The following is a 15,061-nucleotide window of genomic DNA, read 5'->3' on the forward strand; positions in this document are numbered from 1 at the left end:
TTGGCATGTGGGTGCCTCGGCTCCCGTGTCAGCGGCACGCACAGTCCACCGCGCGCGCAGAGAACAAGTGACGCGAGCGTGGGCCGTCACAGCCAGACAGACCTCAGCGAGGCAATACTGAGGCGTGGCTGTGAAAAAGACCGAGAGTAACAGAGTCAACTGAAACTGATACTGTTATTTCCTGCACAGAACTTCACTCAGAGATGAATATTTCATTTTATTCTTACATTTCACTCTTTTTTTTAAGTTCTGAGCAATCAGTCCTCTCCAAAGCCTAAATTCTCAAAGTCTTCAAGATTTGATTTTGTGATTGCACTATAACCTGCCAACATTTTTATAATGCATGTGATGCAGTGACTGCAGCGCGTGTTTAAGACACAGATTACACGCAGCCCCCAGGGTGATGTGCAGGGGCTGCAGCGGCTTTGGACCACGCTGGGTCCCAGGGCTCCAGCTCAGCTTAACAGGCTGCCCGGCACCCGCGCGGCTACACACGGGCCCGCTGGTGCAGACAGCTGCTGGTATTGGCGTGCGGCGGTGTGCAGAAGATGATCAGGCCTGCGCGTGCAGGGGCTGCTGCGGCCAGCCCCCCCCCCCGCGCGGGCCCGGGAAAAAAAAAGCTTTGCAGGGAAACACGAGGACGTACAACTTGCACCATTTTTCAGCTGTGGAGGTGGGAGTCTCGGCTTGTCAGATGCCCTCAAGCTTACGCACACAAGCTCAAGCAGAGCAGAAGCTGGTGTGACCCTCTCCCAAGTCCTTCATCACACCATGCCTTGTGTGTCCTCCCATATACATACTGTATTTGCAATACCACGCCGTACCATACCCCTGCCCCACCCAAGCACAGAAACTCCAGAGCCACGCACTTACACGTATTAAGGCAGCAGTACCCAGGCAAGGCCAAGCGTACCCTCTGCTGTGCTAGGTGTGCGTTGTGTGCGTCCATAGGTACCTACGCCTTTGCTCTGATTGCATGTGCACCCTACAAAAGTGGCAAGGAGGGGGCTGGTTGCCACATGTATGTGTAACATACATGTCCGTGTATGTGTTAGACAAATAGTATTTTGGCCAAATAGTAAAAAAATGTGAGGGCTGAAAACTTTTTGTGGGCAACACACCCTGCCTGGTGTGTTCTTGGTTATTTGCTGGGCCAGAGAAGTCATGTTTTGGGACTTTTTCACTGCCAACATGGGATGCAAATGGTCCCAAACATCCTCCCCCCAATCATTTGACCATGAAAGATACTTTCTCTGACACATAGGTCAGGTAAGTGTAGTAGCTGAACTTGAACTTGTTCCTGAGCTCAGAGGGGAAAATAAGTTCCTGTCACCCAAACAAGGAGTGAAAAATCAGCGCTGTAGGATTTGTGTGACAAGCCACAGAAGATGAACAGGGAATAACTGAAAAAAAGAAGCCATGGATGGAATATAAATTTTCCACACAATTCAGCACATACTTACTTAATAATGAAAGAATAGAATTGGGGCACAAACAGCTGATCGAGTAAGTGACGGCTACATTAGGAAGGAATCACACAAATGGAAGTGCTACAGAATTTCAGGGGCTCTGGGGACATCCTTCTTGGATTTGCTGCCTTTTAGTCACCAGCTAGAGTTTAATAGCGACTGTGCGGCTGAGCAAGCCTGTGGCACCCGTGCTCCGCCCAGCAGAGAGGGGGTCTTCGCCTGGTAAACTCTGCAGGTTGTGAGAGGGAGAAATTGCACTTCGGTCCCATGGGGCTCTCCTGAACAGGGGGCTTTTTTTTTTGTCTGCCCCCTGCCATTAGAAATAGCTCTTCTTTGTAGTAAACATGTCTTCTTTCTTCCGCAGCAGGATCGGTCCCAACATATAGACTCATTTCCATCTCCACACTTCAGCATCTTCCTGCACCCCTTCTGTGTAATTCACCGCCTACACATACACATATATGTATATGTGTATATGTACACATACGTGTACATATACACATATGCATATACGTGTACATGTACATATACATGTACATACACCTATGTGTACATATGCATGATGAGCATGCGTTTGTGAAACCACAGCCATGTACACCTCCCTGCCCCATTACAAAGAAAAGGCTGCCAAGGCTTGGTATTGCAGGGTGAATTTAAAACAGCATCGCTGCCTTTAAAGCCATCCAGAAAAGGAAACCCATAAACGTGAGGATGAATGAGAAGATGTCAGGAGTGTTAGCACTTAATATTCCTGGAGCGAGGCTGCATTATTTGTTGCTGCGGCAGAGCGCTCCTCCCTGCCTCCTCTGACAGACCCCTGTGCATGCGCGCACACACACATGCAAGTTCGTTACCCACCCTTATGAAAAATCAACCTCCCGGGCACACCCTGCACCCTCACCCCATAGCTGTCGTGCCACAGGGCTATAAACACAAGCGTGAAGCCTTCCTCCACCCCAATTAAGAAATAAATAATTGCGGCGCAGCCCCTGGGAGGGGAGGTGTCCACTGGTTGGGCCCATGTTTTATTGATCCGACCGCTGTGATGAATCAGCCCCCGTGGAGCCGGTGTCTGGCTGCAGACAGGCACTGGCCACCGCGCAGAATTACAACGAGCCCTGGCATGCCAGGGCCACTGCCGGGAAGGTGACGGAGCGGGGAGGTGCGGGGCTGGTGGCCAGGGGGGGTGCGCCGTGCAAAGGTGTGAGCCATGCCCCCGCACCAGGTGGCCAGCAGCTCCCCAGCCACAGGCACGGCGAGGGATGGGATGGGGTCGGCAGCCGGGGCTGAGCCTTCCCGCTTGCTCCAGGGCCTGTTTCTCCAGCCTGGGTGTTGCCTAGGGAAAGCCGCACGCCGTCAGAGCATTGGGCGGGAGGGGAGGATGCTGAGGAGCTGGCGGGCAGGAGCCTGCAGTTGGGCTGAACGGAGGCTCACCTAAGCGGGAAGGCGGCTGTGCCTTGCAGCGCCAGCCCACTGCCGCAGGAGCAGCCTGGGAGCACAGCGCCGTGTTCCTTGTGTTACCCCCGTCTCGCCCATCCGCGTGTAATCTTGTCCTCTTTTCTCTCCCTTCTCGCACCCTGCAGGACCCGGCACAGGGAGAGTAGACAACGGCTCCATGAGTTTGGCCGTCCCACTGTGGCTGCTGGCAGCATCCCTGCTCTGCCTACTCAGCAAATGTTAATACAAATCAGAATTAAAAATAATAATAATAATAATAATAATAATTAAAAAAACCCAACACGACAACAACAACACCACACAAAAAACCCCCGCGTTATACAGGAGACAGAGCGAAGAGAGGGGAGAGAGAAAAAAGAGAGGGGGGGGGAGAGAGAGAGGACTGTTTCTTTCACAACTTTTGTGTGTTCAGGAGCGAAGAGGGGGGGAGAGGAAAAATTACAGCAAAGAAGACTCAGCAACATTTAATCCGAAACCTGACAAGCCGGCTGTCAAGTCACCGACCGTCGTAAGAGGCAACACGAAGCGAGGGAAAGAATGGGGCACCAGCAAGGATCATGTCGCCGGAGGATGCCGCAATGTAAACAATCCAACAAAACCCGCAAAGCCAATTGAACAGAAGATCCCTTTTCTCTTCTCTCCTCCTTCCTCTTTTCCATACTCCCTCACCTTCCTTCCTTCCTTCCTTCCTCCTCTTTCTTTCTTTTGCGAAAAGAGGTCTTTGCTTCGGTGTCTATAGCCACTTAACTTTTTGGATGCCCTGGGTCATTTTTGTGAGCTGATGCTCAGCCAGTTCATACTTTTGAAAACAAAACAAAACAAAAAAGCCACAAACCAGAGCAAGTCACCTGAAGCTCTCTGCATACTGGTGTCCTGTGAAGAACCCCTTCCTCTCTTCACTTCACCCTGCGCTCCTGTGCACCCAGCCCTTGCTAGACACCTTCTTTCCTGTCCCCTCCTTCATGCAACATCACGCTGGCTGGCCTGAACTAAAGCTGTGTCAACTCTACTGAAAGCATACTTTTCTTTCCCTTTTTTTTAATCCTCTTCCTCTCCCCCCTCAATTTGACCAGGTGTCTTTCTCTTTCTCCCGTGTATGCCTGTGTGCGTGCGTGCATGCGTGTATGTGTGGCTCTCGCTCCGTCTTCTCTCTCTTTCTCTCTTTCTCTTGCTCTCTCTAAGCATGCAAAAGGAACAGTCCATGTGTACATATGCTCATCCTGCTGTAGATAATGTCCCTCCTTGTAAGTGTGAGACAAGATGCTGAGAGATCACTCAGGCAGAGAAGAGGAGTGAGGAGAGAGGGGCAGCTGCAACACAGGTTCCCATGGTGTCCCCTCTCCGGCATCCTCACTGGGTTCTTGACTCCTGGCCACCTTGCTTGCAAGAGTCAGTCTGCACCCTTGTTCAGCCTTTTTTTCCCTCCCACCTGCAACCTGTCAGGCGCTCAGCCTTCGAGTACCAGCATAGCACCCCCTGCTATGCACAAGTGCTTGCACACACTCATGAGGGTGTGCACACGTGTGCATTTGTCCAAGTAAGCAGAAGAAACCAGGACCGGCCTGCAGCACTACGGAGTGCCGAGGGCGGCCGCCCACTCCTCCTGGGGAGGGGAGGCTGGGCTGGTGGGATGTGAGCGATGAGACCTTGGACACCACTGAGCAGCCATTCCTGTAGGTATAGCGTGTGCGTAGGAATGATGCCTCAACGGGAAAACCACAATCTGGTCATTCCTAACCATTTTGGTAGTCATGCAAAAATAGAGCCAATACCCTTTTTTGTTGTTGTTCTTACTGTCTTTCCTGTTATAAAAGGAAACATATGCTATGTAAGGGTGAGAGAGAGAGAGAGAGAGAGAGAGAGAGAGTGTGTGTGTGTGTTATACACTACTGCTACTACAAAGCTCACTTTGCAAATTCCACGTTTGAAACAAATTGGGTCAGAAAATGTCCAGGACCTGTGAATGTAAGAAGAAAAACAAATGTCAGGTCCAAAATCCTGGGTTTATAAAGAAGGAGCTTAAAGTGGTGCAGCAAAGAAGTAGGCAGCATGATTCCCCTTGCTCTTCTCTTTTCACATCTGAAGGGTGCTGGTCTTGCTGGAGAGGGCTATCACTTGCCATCACCCTTCCCACAGCAGAATCCCGTGCAGAGGTGCCAAAAGGAGATGCTCCAGTGGCTCCTGAGCGAGGAGAAGGAGAGGGAGAGAACAGGCTGCGAGAAACAGGGTTAAGAAAATGCTGGGTGGTGGCTGGAAATTGCCACGCCAGCAACAAGTCTGCTGCGGGAGCCAGAGCGAGCAGTGGGAGAGGGGAAGCCAACAGTCATACGCTCCAGCGGCTGCAGTGCATGTGTGCAGGCAGGGGCAGTGGGGAGAAGACTCCTGTGTTTCCTGGCCAGTCACGAGCCCTAGCATCCACAGCAGCAAAGGTGATAAAACACAGGGTTTACCAGGTAGTCACTTGGGTTTTGGGGAGAGGGATACGCAGGGAGGAACTTGAGTTAGCCCACACAAGTCGAGTAACCATCCCACAACAGCACAGTGTTTTGCAGGTGCTTGGCACCACTGAGCTTTCAAGCACCAGCAAGCTTGCTTTTCTGTCTTTGCCCTGTGAATTGGCGCAGTAGCAGCACGCTTGGCAGCCATGCTCGCACGCTCTTGAAGGCGAGGGGGAAACAGCTTGGGCTTGCAGCCCTGCGGCGGTGTGGGAGGGGATACCCACTGGCTGCTCCCCTGCCAGGAAGGAAAGTGGGAACTGCTGGGGCATTTTTGCACGGCTGGGGCACACTCCGCCAAGGCCTCTCCCTGCCCCTCAGTGTGGCGCTTTCACCTTGCACTGCGGCACTGCCGGTGCCTGCCTCCTCTCTGCTGAGCTCAGCTGTTTCGGGCACCAGCGGGCAGCAGCAGGCAGGCAATTAAGCATGCAGTCAAGGACTCCTCGCAGACAGCCAGAACGAGCGAGGAAATATTAAAGCGAGACACGAGAGGCTGAAGTTTGGGTGATGGCAGACTTGCTATAGACCTGCTGTGGATTTGGATGGTGGTAAATCATGCTCCTCCAGGCCCCAAAGCCATACCTTGGTACAAGAGGGGAGAGCTGGGCAGCTGGTGCTTGAAATCTGGCCAAGGCATCCAGGGACGGCTCCCCACTTCCGAGATAGGGCGGTCGTTGATGGGACTTGTGCATCTTCTTTGGAGACTGGCGTACTGCGGCCCAGGAAAAAAATGCCCTGTATCCTTCAGACACCCCAGTCCTCGTGCCTACCTCTCGTGAGGGTTGTGTCATACGGTGTCTTAGTAACAACTCCAGATTTCCTGCTGCAACAGGGCTCCTCACGCCCCTGGTACAGCCGCGAGCTGATGCTGGTCCCAGAAGTCGGGCCTGGGAGCTGGACCCTCTCCAGTACACTGGCATGAGGGAAAACACCGCATCGCTGGCATTTCTCATTCTCGGGGCTATACCTACGCCTGGATTTATTGTCGTGGGCTTGTTGCGAGAAGGTGGGCAGCCTGCGGTGACTTGCTGTCACAGGCTGTTTCTAAGGGCTGGGTCAAGCCCACCATTTTCTTTAGGCTGAGGCTTCTCTTTGATGCCAACCTGGTTGCTCTTGTAAGGTCTCTCTGGCGTGTTGTCCTCTGCATGTGTTTTTGTCGCTGTGGGGACACTCCTAGGCACGGGGTTCACACACATCAGAGCCCTGTGGTGTGGTGGTGGTCACAAGTCCCGGCACCTCATTGTCTTACATCTTTTTTGGTTTGAAGGAGTTTTGAGGGGATATTTTTTTAGATGTCAAGGCACAGAGGCTTATGGTTGAAGGGAAATATATTACTAAAAACAGGACACCCGTTTTTTGAAGCCATCTGCCTATTAGCTAGAGGAAAGAGCCACAACCCGGGTGCTGGGATCTGGTCTTGCCTGCAGGACCTGGGCAGACCTGTGCCTCCGTCGTGTGGCTGTGAAACAGGGTTAAAGCCAGTTATTTGCAGACCTGTCTGAGAAAAGCCACAAATGCCAAGTATGCCTGTTATCTGCAGCAGTGCTGGGAGCCCCACTCCTGGCAATGTCTGTTCCTAGCAGGGCTGGGGGAGTCGTGAGTAGGCTGGAGCTTGATTTCCTCCAAGAAGCTAATCCTGCCAGCTGCCGCATGCATCACAGGATGCTGTGAACTTCCCCCTGTTTCTCCCGAACTTCAGCAGGGATCGCGCAAAGCATCTGTGGAGAGGAGAGCCCAGATGAACATAGGAAACACAGGCAAGGTCAAACGCTTTTCCCCATTCTCTTTCTCCCCTCCGCCCTTTGACAGAGATGTTGCAAAGGGTTTTCTCATGTCTCAGGTCCTTTTCTCTGAAGCTGTTTTTCCTCCTCACCTCTACTCCGTGTTCATGTTGCTATCTTCCCCATCCCCTCCTGAAAAGCTGCGCTCTTGCTTCCTGCTGCCTCTCAGCTGGTTGGGGACTGGGGGAGACGGGAGTTTGGAATGGGACACCAGTTCCTTGAGCTTGTAAGTGTAATTGTGTTTGATTGATGGAGATTTAACATTTAGTGTTATAAAAAGAAATGAACAAAATGGAAAAAAAAAAAGAAAAAAATTGTATTTCTTCTACTGGTTTGTAAATATTACAAGAGTTACATGAGATGTCTGGTAATGTCCAAGCAGAGGAACAAACACTTAGATTTAATATATGGCCCCATACTTGCTAGCAGATTTCTAACCCTTTTCAGATGACCGAGAGGAGGGGTGAAGGCAAGTCTTTCTGAAAGGAACTGGACAGGGGAAATGCAGCCACCCCGAGCCACATGAACTCCATGCATGACTATAGCATGTTGCTTGGAGCATGTGTCTGGTGAGATGGAAAACGAAGCAGATGCCTGTCTCTGGACGGCTGGGAAGGGCGACGTGGGACGCTCCAGCCGACACCTGTATCTTGGCAGTTGTGTTAATTTTTGTTTGTTTGCAGCCCCGCAGCTTGCGGGTATGTTGCTCAGTGATGCACTCCCCTCCTCCCCCCTTCCCGCTTTCTTCACCAGTGAAGTTGTGTCGCCCCATGCTAGCACCAAGTGCATGTTAACGTGCCATTCATGAAGATTTCATTGGTGACATGCATTGTGTCGAGAGTTAGTCTTTGTCTGCACACCTTTCTCACACCACTGACTGTTCACTGCTTGGGCAGATCTCTCGTGTACTGCTGCTTGCCCCACTTTTGGTCAAAGTATATCCAAGCCCCACCAGCTCTTCTTAGCTCCAGGTGCATCCAGACCATGCCCCCAAGCCACCTGTCTGAGCAACCCCATTTTGAAAGTCCAAGCTCACAGCATGGACAAAGTCGCCGTCAATAGCCACATGGCCTCCAGGCAGAGTGGAAGCTGCACGTCTGGAAGGAATTTGGGGGAGCAACAGTGAGTCCTGATGATTCAAGAGCATTTGGGGAAGAGGATCTGGGAAGTTGGAGGAGCTACTTTAGAGTCCTTCACAGTCCCGCCACCAGGTGATGTTTCAGCTCGATCTTTGTGCAGTACTTTACCACTTTACCCCTCCCTGATGAGGGAATCTATGGGCACAGGGAAACAGCTCTTGTCCTCCCAACCCCTCTCACACCTCTGCTTCCTCTCCTCCCAAGCACGCTGACCTGCAGCGCAAATCATCATGGTGCTTGATGTGATGTAGCAACTGACACCGAGGATGGCTAACCAAGACAGTCCTACAGAAGAGATGCTGGGGGGGGTAAGCAGTTCTCTCTCTCTCTCTCTTCTGATGGTGCACAATCTTGCTGCTTCTCTGACTCGAGTACACAAAACTTCTCGAGTTAGGGTTGCTGGGAGCAAACTGTCCCATGGAAAGAGTAGAACTTCAGGCAGGGAAGTGATGGAGAAACTGGATGCTAAATTCCAAGATGTGATGACAGTGGAAAAGGGTAGAGATGAGTGCTGTCCATTGTCCATGCGCAGAACTCCCAGGTTCACCAACGAGGAGACCATGGCCTCTCAACGCTAGTCTTACAGCGGCTTCATTTCCAGTGGGATGCCCAGAAGATTTTTTTTTTTTTAAACTGCATGACTCCTGCTGACTAAGAGCTGTGTCACACCATTAAAACCTCTTTCTCTTTTCCTTCTTGTAACTTGCTAGAACGATGTTCAGGCAGCTCCTACAGCCCGCCCAAATTTTGCTTGATGGTTGGCTCCCGTTAGGGCAAAATGTGGTGTTTGCTTGTTGAATCACTCACCATAACAGGAAAGCAGAAGTCAGCTTGATGAGGATATGTTGGTATCGTCCTCTGTATCTCTGTGGCTTGGGGCGGTGTGTATGAGCCAAGGAGACCAGCCAAGGCAGGGCTTGGGAAAGAGGAACAGCTCTCCTAATTAGCCCAGACTGGTGGCAAGCAAAGGGTCCTTCACTTGTTACAGGCTCAGGTTAGCTGGTGCCACAGCGATCCAGCCTGCCCTGCAAGCCTTGTAGAAGTGCCCAGGCAGCAGAGGAGGAAGGGGCAGTGCAAGTCAAGAGGACATGACTGCAGCACGGGTGGCAGGGCTGCGTGCACAGCAGGGCTCCTTGGGCAGCATGACTGGGGAAGGTGTAGAGATCGCATCCAAGAAGAGCCGTTCCCAGGTAGGGCAGGACCTTCCTTCCTTGCCTGTGCTCCTGGTGCATCAGGCACTCGCCTCCTGGCCCCCTGGGGCATGCACACCATGCTGCGATGGGCCTCGGTGAGCGATGCAGTGTGAGACTGCGGTGGCTCTGGCCATGCCCTGGGAACAGGCATGTGGATATTTCTGTACATAACATACGGGCCACGGATAGAGACGAGGAGCGAGACCACCTAGGAGCCAGCCAGTGAGGAGAGCACCTCCTGAGTGGGTCTATCCTTCTCTGAAATTATGACGCTTGCTCCCCATTTCGGCCACGCACAGGCACACACGCACATCCCTGCAACCTCTACTGCACACATGCTACAGCAGTCCTCATGGCTACCATACAGGCGCTCTCCTTTCCCACGCCCTCCATCACACACGCAGCCGGACACGCGCTCCTCCACTTGCTCCCGGTGATGGCTCTGCCTGCCCACACAGCTACGTGGTGATCTCCTGAGGAAACCAGGAGAAAGCGCGCGTGTGCCTGCCCCTGTGCGTGCGGGAGCACACGTGTGTGCCAGGAAAGGGAGGAGGGGGCAAAGAGCAGGAGCCTGCCTCCGCGGTGCCACTGTCACTTCCCAAAATCTTTCAACTTTCCCAGCTGGAGCCAAGTTTCATCCTCTAGACCTTGAGAATGAAGGCCAGTGCCGCCTTCTTGCTACACAGTGGGGTGGTTAGAACTCTCCTCATTAACAGTGTTATATACATATAAATATATATATATCTATATCTTTATATATATTTTTCCCCAGCACTGTAGACATGAGCTGAACTTCTCTTTAATGAAACGAGAAAACGGCCATTTTAATTTTTGCCATTGGTTTGTTTTTGGAACTAGCTCTGTGAAAGAAAATTTTAAAAGCGCAAGTGTGTGTGTAAAAGAACCGATCAAAAAACCAAAACAACCCAACAAATGAATGAACAAAACCCAGCGATGGAAAAAAAAAAGAAGCTTTTTATTTTTTCTTTTCTCAATGTATTTAACTTCTGTTATCTCGTTTCTGTTTCTTTACATGTATGAATGCTCTGCTCTTCTGTGATCTTAAAAAAATACAAAAAAATACAAAAATTAAATAAACATGAAAAGGAGGTAATGTTTCTTCATTTCCCCGCCCTTTCTTGCATACCCTGGCTTCTCTCCTCTCTGATCATGTCTAGTGATGACTTCCCAGCCCACCCAGGGGACACGGGCCAGGCAGCCCCTTCCCTAACCTTCCTTGGCAGGGCAAGGTCGTGCAGGGCTGCAAGCAGGGCAGGGGCAAGTGGCTTGGGGCTGAGGGTGCCGGGTCACCCCTAGCAGACTGACCCCTGGGGTGCAGTGCCTGGGGGTAAAGGGAGCAGGCTGGCTGTAAATAGGCATGAATTGGGGCTGCCATGAGGAGAGGAGGGGTGCGGAGGCTGTCCGCAGCTGGATGGTGTGGGTGAAACTGCAGTGCCCAGCCCTGAAGCCAGTGCTTGCCTTCAGCTCTTGCAAATAATCACTTTTTTTTTTAATTGAATAGCATAATAGTGTGTGCGTGTGCGTGCCTGTGTGTGCAGGTACAGGTCGGGATCAGGGTTGCAGTCCCAGGAAGGGAAGAGGAAGGAAGCAGATGGAAGGGATGGGCTGGGGCTGAGGCCGAGCAGCACAGGCGAGCACGGGAGAGGAGCACCAAAAGATGGAGCATGACGGTGGAAATGGAGGAGGAGGCCAGTGGGGAAGGAGGCAGGAAATGCTGGCCAAGAAACCAGAGCAGGACACAGCACTGGAGAGGCCAGGTTTTATGTTGGGGAGGGAGAGGGGAGACAGGGGAATGGAGCAGGCCTGGGGCTTGGAGCGAGGGCAGCCAGGACAAGGGGGAGACGGGCAGGAGTCTTGTACCACGGGCATAAACAGGCATGAAAAGAATAGGGTAGAAGAAAGAGAGCGGAAGGGAGGGGGCAGCAGAGTAGCCAGGGCAAGTTTACAAGAAAACACAGTCAAAGGGGCGAAGAAACCAAGAAGCGGCATCCAGGGACTCTGGTGAAAGGAGAAAGCAGCACCTCTGATATCTCAGCATGGTAAGTATGAGGGATGGAGAGCCCAGGACATCTACAGCCAAATCACTCCAATGGCAGGATCCATCCAGCACGTAAGTGCCACCTCGATGTCATAGCCTTGCGACACCTTCCTTGTCCCGGTGGGAGAACCTGTATTTCCCGGTGGGCCCTTGGGACACAGCTAAATGTGCTACTGCACAAGGCAGCAGTGCGGCTGGGATCTAGGCCCTGGCTGTGCAGCAGGGCTAGGGCAGCCCAGGGTTGCAGCCCAGGGGGGAATAGAGCAGCGTATGCCTGCACCTGGGGAAAGGCAACCCCAACGCCGGAGCAGCAGCACGAGGCTGCACATGGCCAGGCTCAGGTCGCACCGTGGGGGAGCCTGGCTGCAGCTCTGAGAGCAAGGTGGTCTCGTCCTCCCACACTGCTGGAGCCTGAAAAACCAGGGCCTCTTATTTCTGGGTCTGCTCTGCCCAGCATCTGTGTGGTGCCTCCACTGCCCCTGTTTCACCTTCCACCTTCTCCTCTACTGCCTATTTACAGTTCGCTGGGGCAGAGACTCAAGACCTACATACAAAACAGGGGTATATTCTATGAAAAGTTTTATCTAATTTTGTTTCTGGAACATAGCACATAGGACAATGAAAGCCTGGTTTTCAGTAGAGTACAGACTTCTTAAATTGCATGAAATTAAACAAAACCTGCTGTCAGAAGCTCAGCACAAACAGCGTGCTAAGCAGAGGTACATCAGTAAGCACTAGGTGTAAGCAGGACTGTGAACATGAACGTGGCTAGCGCTTACCACACCTTTGCTATTTGAGACCAAGAAGAAGTGATGGATTATGAATCCTCCTCCGTCACCATCATTCTCTTCTATGGCGCTGGGAGAGACAGGGGGGTTGCGGAGCCGGGCGGGGGGCCCACAGGCAGAGCTGGTGGGGGGAGCCCTGGGCTGGGGTATCAGTGTGCTGTATGGATATGAAGGTCGATACTGAGCTTTATTGGCCGGTCACTGAGGTGGAAACAAGCCATGCTTCTGGTGCTGTACATGGGTGTCACCAGCGCTACCAGGGCTCCACCTCAATGTCTGCTCTGAACACACCTGGAAAAGCTGTCTGTGCCTTTTTACCTCCACCACCTTGAAGCTGAGACTAAAAAGAAGACAAGCAAAACTCTGGCAAGCACAACCTCTCTTTTCATTAACATTTTAAATTGTTATTTTTAATGGTACATTTAACTAACACCAATTTATCCATGGGAAGAGAATTTGGCTGTTAACACTGGCATCTGCTTAACAAACTGAAGCTTTGCATTTGGTGAGGCGTGAGCATAACACCAATAGTATTACTTGCTAACAGTAGACTCATTAGCATTAATTGCTGCATTTACTACCACAAAGAGCTTTCTGTATCTGTAACAGTAGTTCAGATATACCCCATTCTCACTGGAAAAGGTACATAGGAAATTATTAGCAGTGATGCAGACCTACGGGTAAATGAGGATATAAATTCTTGGCACTTACCATAACTCAAAACTTTCAGAAGAGTAAGAAAAGTGGTGAGATGTTCTGGGGACTGTGTGCTTCATCTTTCCTCACTGGAGAACTATGTTCAAACACGGCTAAATTGCAATTGGAAATGAGTTTAAGGGTTATGGTGCTCAAAGGCCACAGGAAAATGTGTGTCCATAAAAATATCTTGCAATTCAGCCAAGACTGGCTTTTGCTATCCAAAGCAGGCGTTGTCAGAACGGGCAAAGAGTTGGGTTTAGAGCGATAAACTGCGATGGATAAAACACCTGATCAGATTTGCCACAACTGCGCACTGGTTGGCACTATTAGGATTGACAGGACTTGTCACTTGTGCCCATCAGCAGCTGGAATCCCACGGCAGCGTATTTGTCTAGAGACACCATATTTTGATAACTGGGATGTGAAATAGGTTTTTTTTTCATAAGATTTCTCAAAATGTGACACTTCAGGCTGGGTTATAAATCAGGATGCAAATGTCACAACTTATCACAAAATCCAGACCCAAGCATCCCAGAAGCATGGGGGCATCTTTGAGTGGCTGTGACATGGGATACCTGTGAGAGCTGGAAATTGCAGTGACTTGCTTCCAGAGAGATACGTGTACCCAACACCTCGTTACTGGTCTGTCGTCTGTGTTACGCACTCTGTCCACACATGGCAGGTGTGCTGTCTGTGAAAACTTGGGAACACGCTGGAGAGTATGAGCTTTACACAATGCTTTCTGCTTTCTGATGATTAATACTTTCATAGTATGTGGTTTGTAAAATATTTACTACTTCCTCTTCAAAAGTGCTGTCTTTCCAGTTTAGCTTAAAAATGGTGCAATGACCAGGAAGCTAGAGGAATGAATGTTTGAACCATTTTTCACAGAGAGGAAGGTGCTAATTGAAATGCAGAATAGAGTGGCCATACATTCCAATAACCTTGGTGATAAATCTGATTTTAGATCTTTTAAAGTATTACAACTAAAATGCAAAACACTGAGCAGGAATAACGCTACTCTGCCAGACGAGAGCTGCTCCAAAATTGTTACAGGGCTGGAGGGCAGCAAGGCACACTTCAGGCTTGGTTTGGAAATCACACCTCTGCATTGACCTGCTGTTGCCCCTTCCTTGAGTGCTGATTTTTTCATCCAGCTCTGTGCCTGGGACTTGAGGGTCGCAGCCCCCTGATGCCTGTAGTGACAGGCTGCAGTACTAGCAATGGGAGGGTCTGTGGAAGTCATTGGTAGAAGTGAAAGGTCCCACCTTCTTCTACCAGCTCAACACATGGATCTGGGTTTTCCACCTCTTGGAGCCCAGCCTCCAAGACTGTTTCTTTAGCTTGCAACCCATTTTGCAACCCAGTCCTCCCAGCTGGAGAAATCACTCCAGGGCCTGAGCCCCTTGAGGATGCCACCCAGACAGAGGGTCAATGGGGATGCAGAAGGCACTTGACGTGAGTGCAGGAATCCAGCAGAGCTTCAGTCCCTCACAGTGCACCTGGCTTCCAGTCCTGGCCCTGCATTCAGCCCTATGTTATCACATGTAGCTCTAATAGTCGTGCAGGCTTGTTTCCTGTAGATACCTGAATTGAGTCGGGTTTTATTTTTGCCCTGTTGTTTTGTTGGGTTCCACTCCCAGCACTGAAGCCATGCACTTTGTCTAGCATTGAAATTTTCATGGGGAATAATGGTCTAATCTCCACTGCAGGCAAGTGGCAGAGTCAGGATCAAAAGATGCATGCCGTTATGAGAGAAGTTATTTTGCTTTCAGGCCAAGGGATATGGCAGCACAGAAAGCAAGACTCCTGTACCAAAGAGTCTGCAGGGGTACTCCTTGCAACCCATCCCTCCCCATTCCCTGGGCAAGTGAACATGTGGCAAGTGAGCAAGCTGAAACAGCCACGGGGAGAAGCGCTGAATCCAGCTGGGCTTCCCCCATCCCCTCCCACCCAGCCATATGCCACCTCCAAACCCTC

General features: G+C 51.1%; 1 protein-coding gene across 5 annotated transcripts in view; it reads left to right on the plus strand.

The window, feature by feature from the left end:
• The window catches only part of LSAMP (limbic system-associated membrane protein), a 1,050,957-nt gene extending 1,047,764 nt beyond the window's left edge, over positions 1-3,193 (plus strand). For 3 of the 5 annotated variants that reach the window (XM_009329467.1, XM_009329441.1, XM_009329459.1), the window contains one exon: positions 3,053-3,193. In XM_009329467.1, the coding sequence (XP_009327742.1) occupies positions 3,053-3,150 (98 nt within the window). In that variant the 3' untranslated portion in view covers positions 3,151-3,193. The remainder of the gene's footprint in view (positions 1-3,052) is intronic. The other 2 variants (XM_009329451.1, XM_009329475.1) reach the window with 1 other exon arrangement.
• Positions 3,194-15,061: the final 11,868 nt, after the last annotated feature.

Source organism: Pygoscelis adeliae, unplaced genomic scaffold (genome assembly GCF_000699105.1).
Source record: "Pygoscelis adeliae isolate BGI_AS28 unplaced genomic scaffold, ASM69910v1 Scaffold120, whole genome shotgun sequence".
Classification (NCBI taxonomy): domain Eukaryota; kingdom Metazoa; phylum Chordata; class Aves; order Sphenisciformes; family Spheniscidae; genus Pygoscelis; species Pygoscelis adeliae.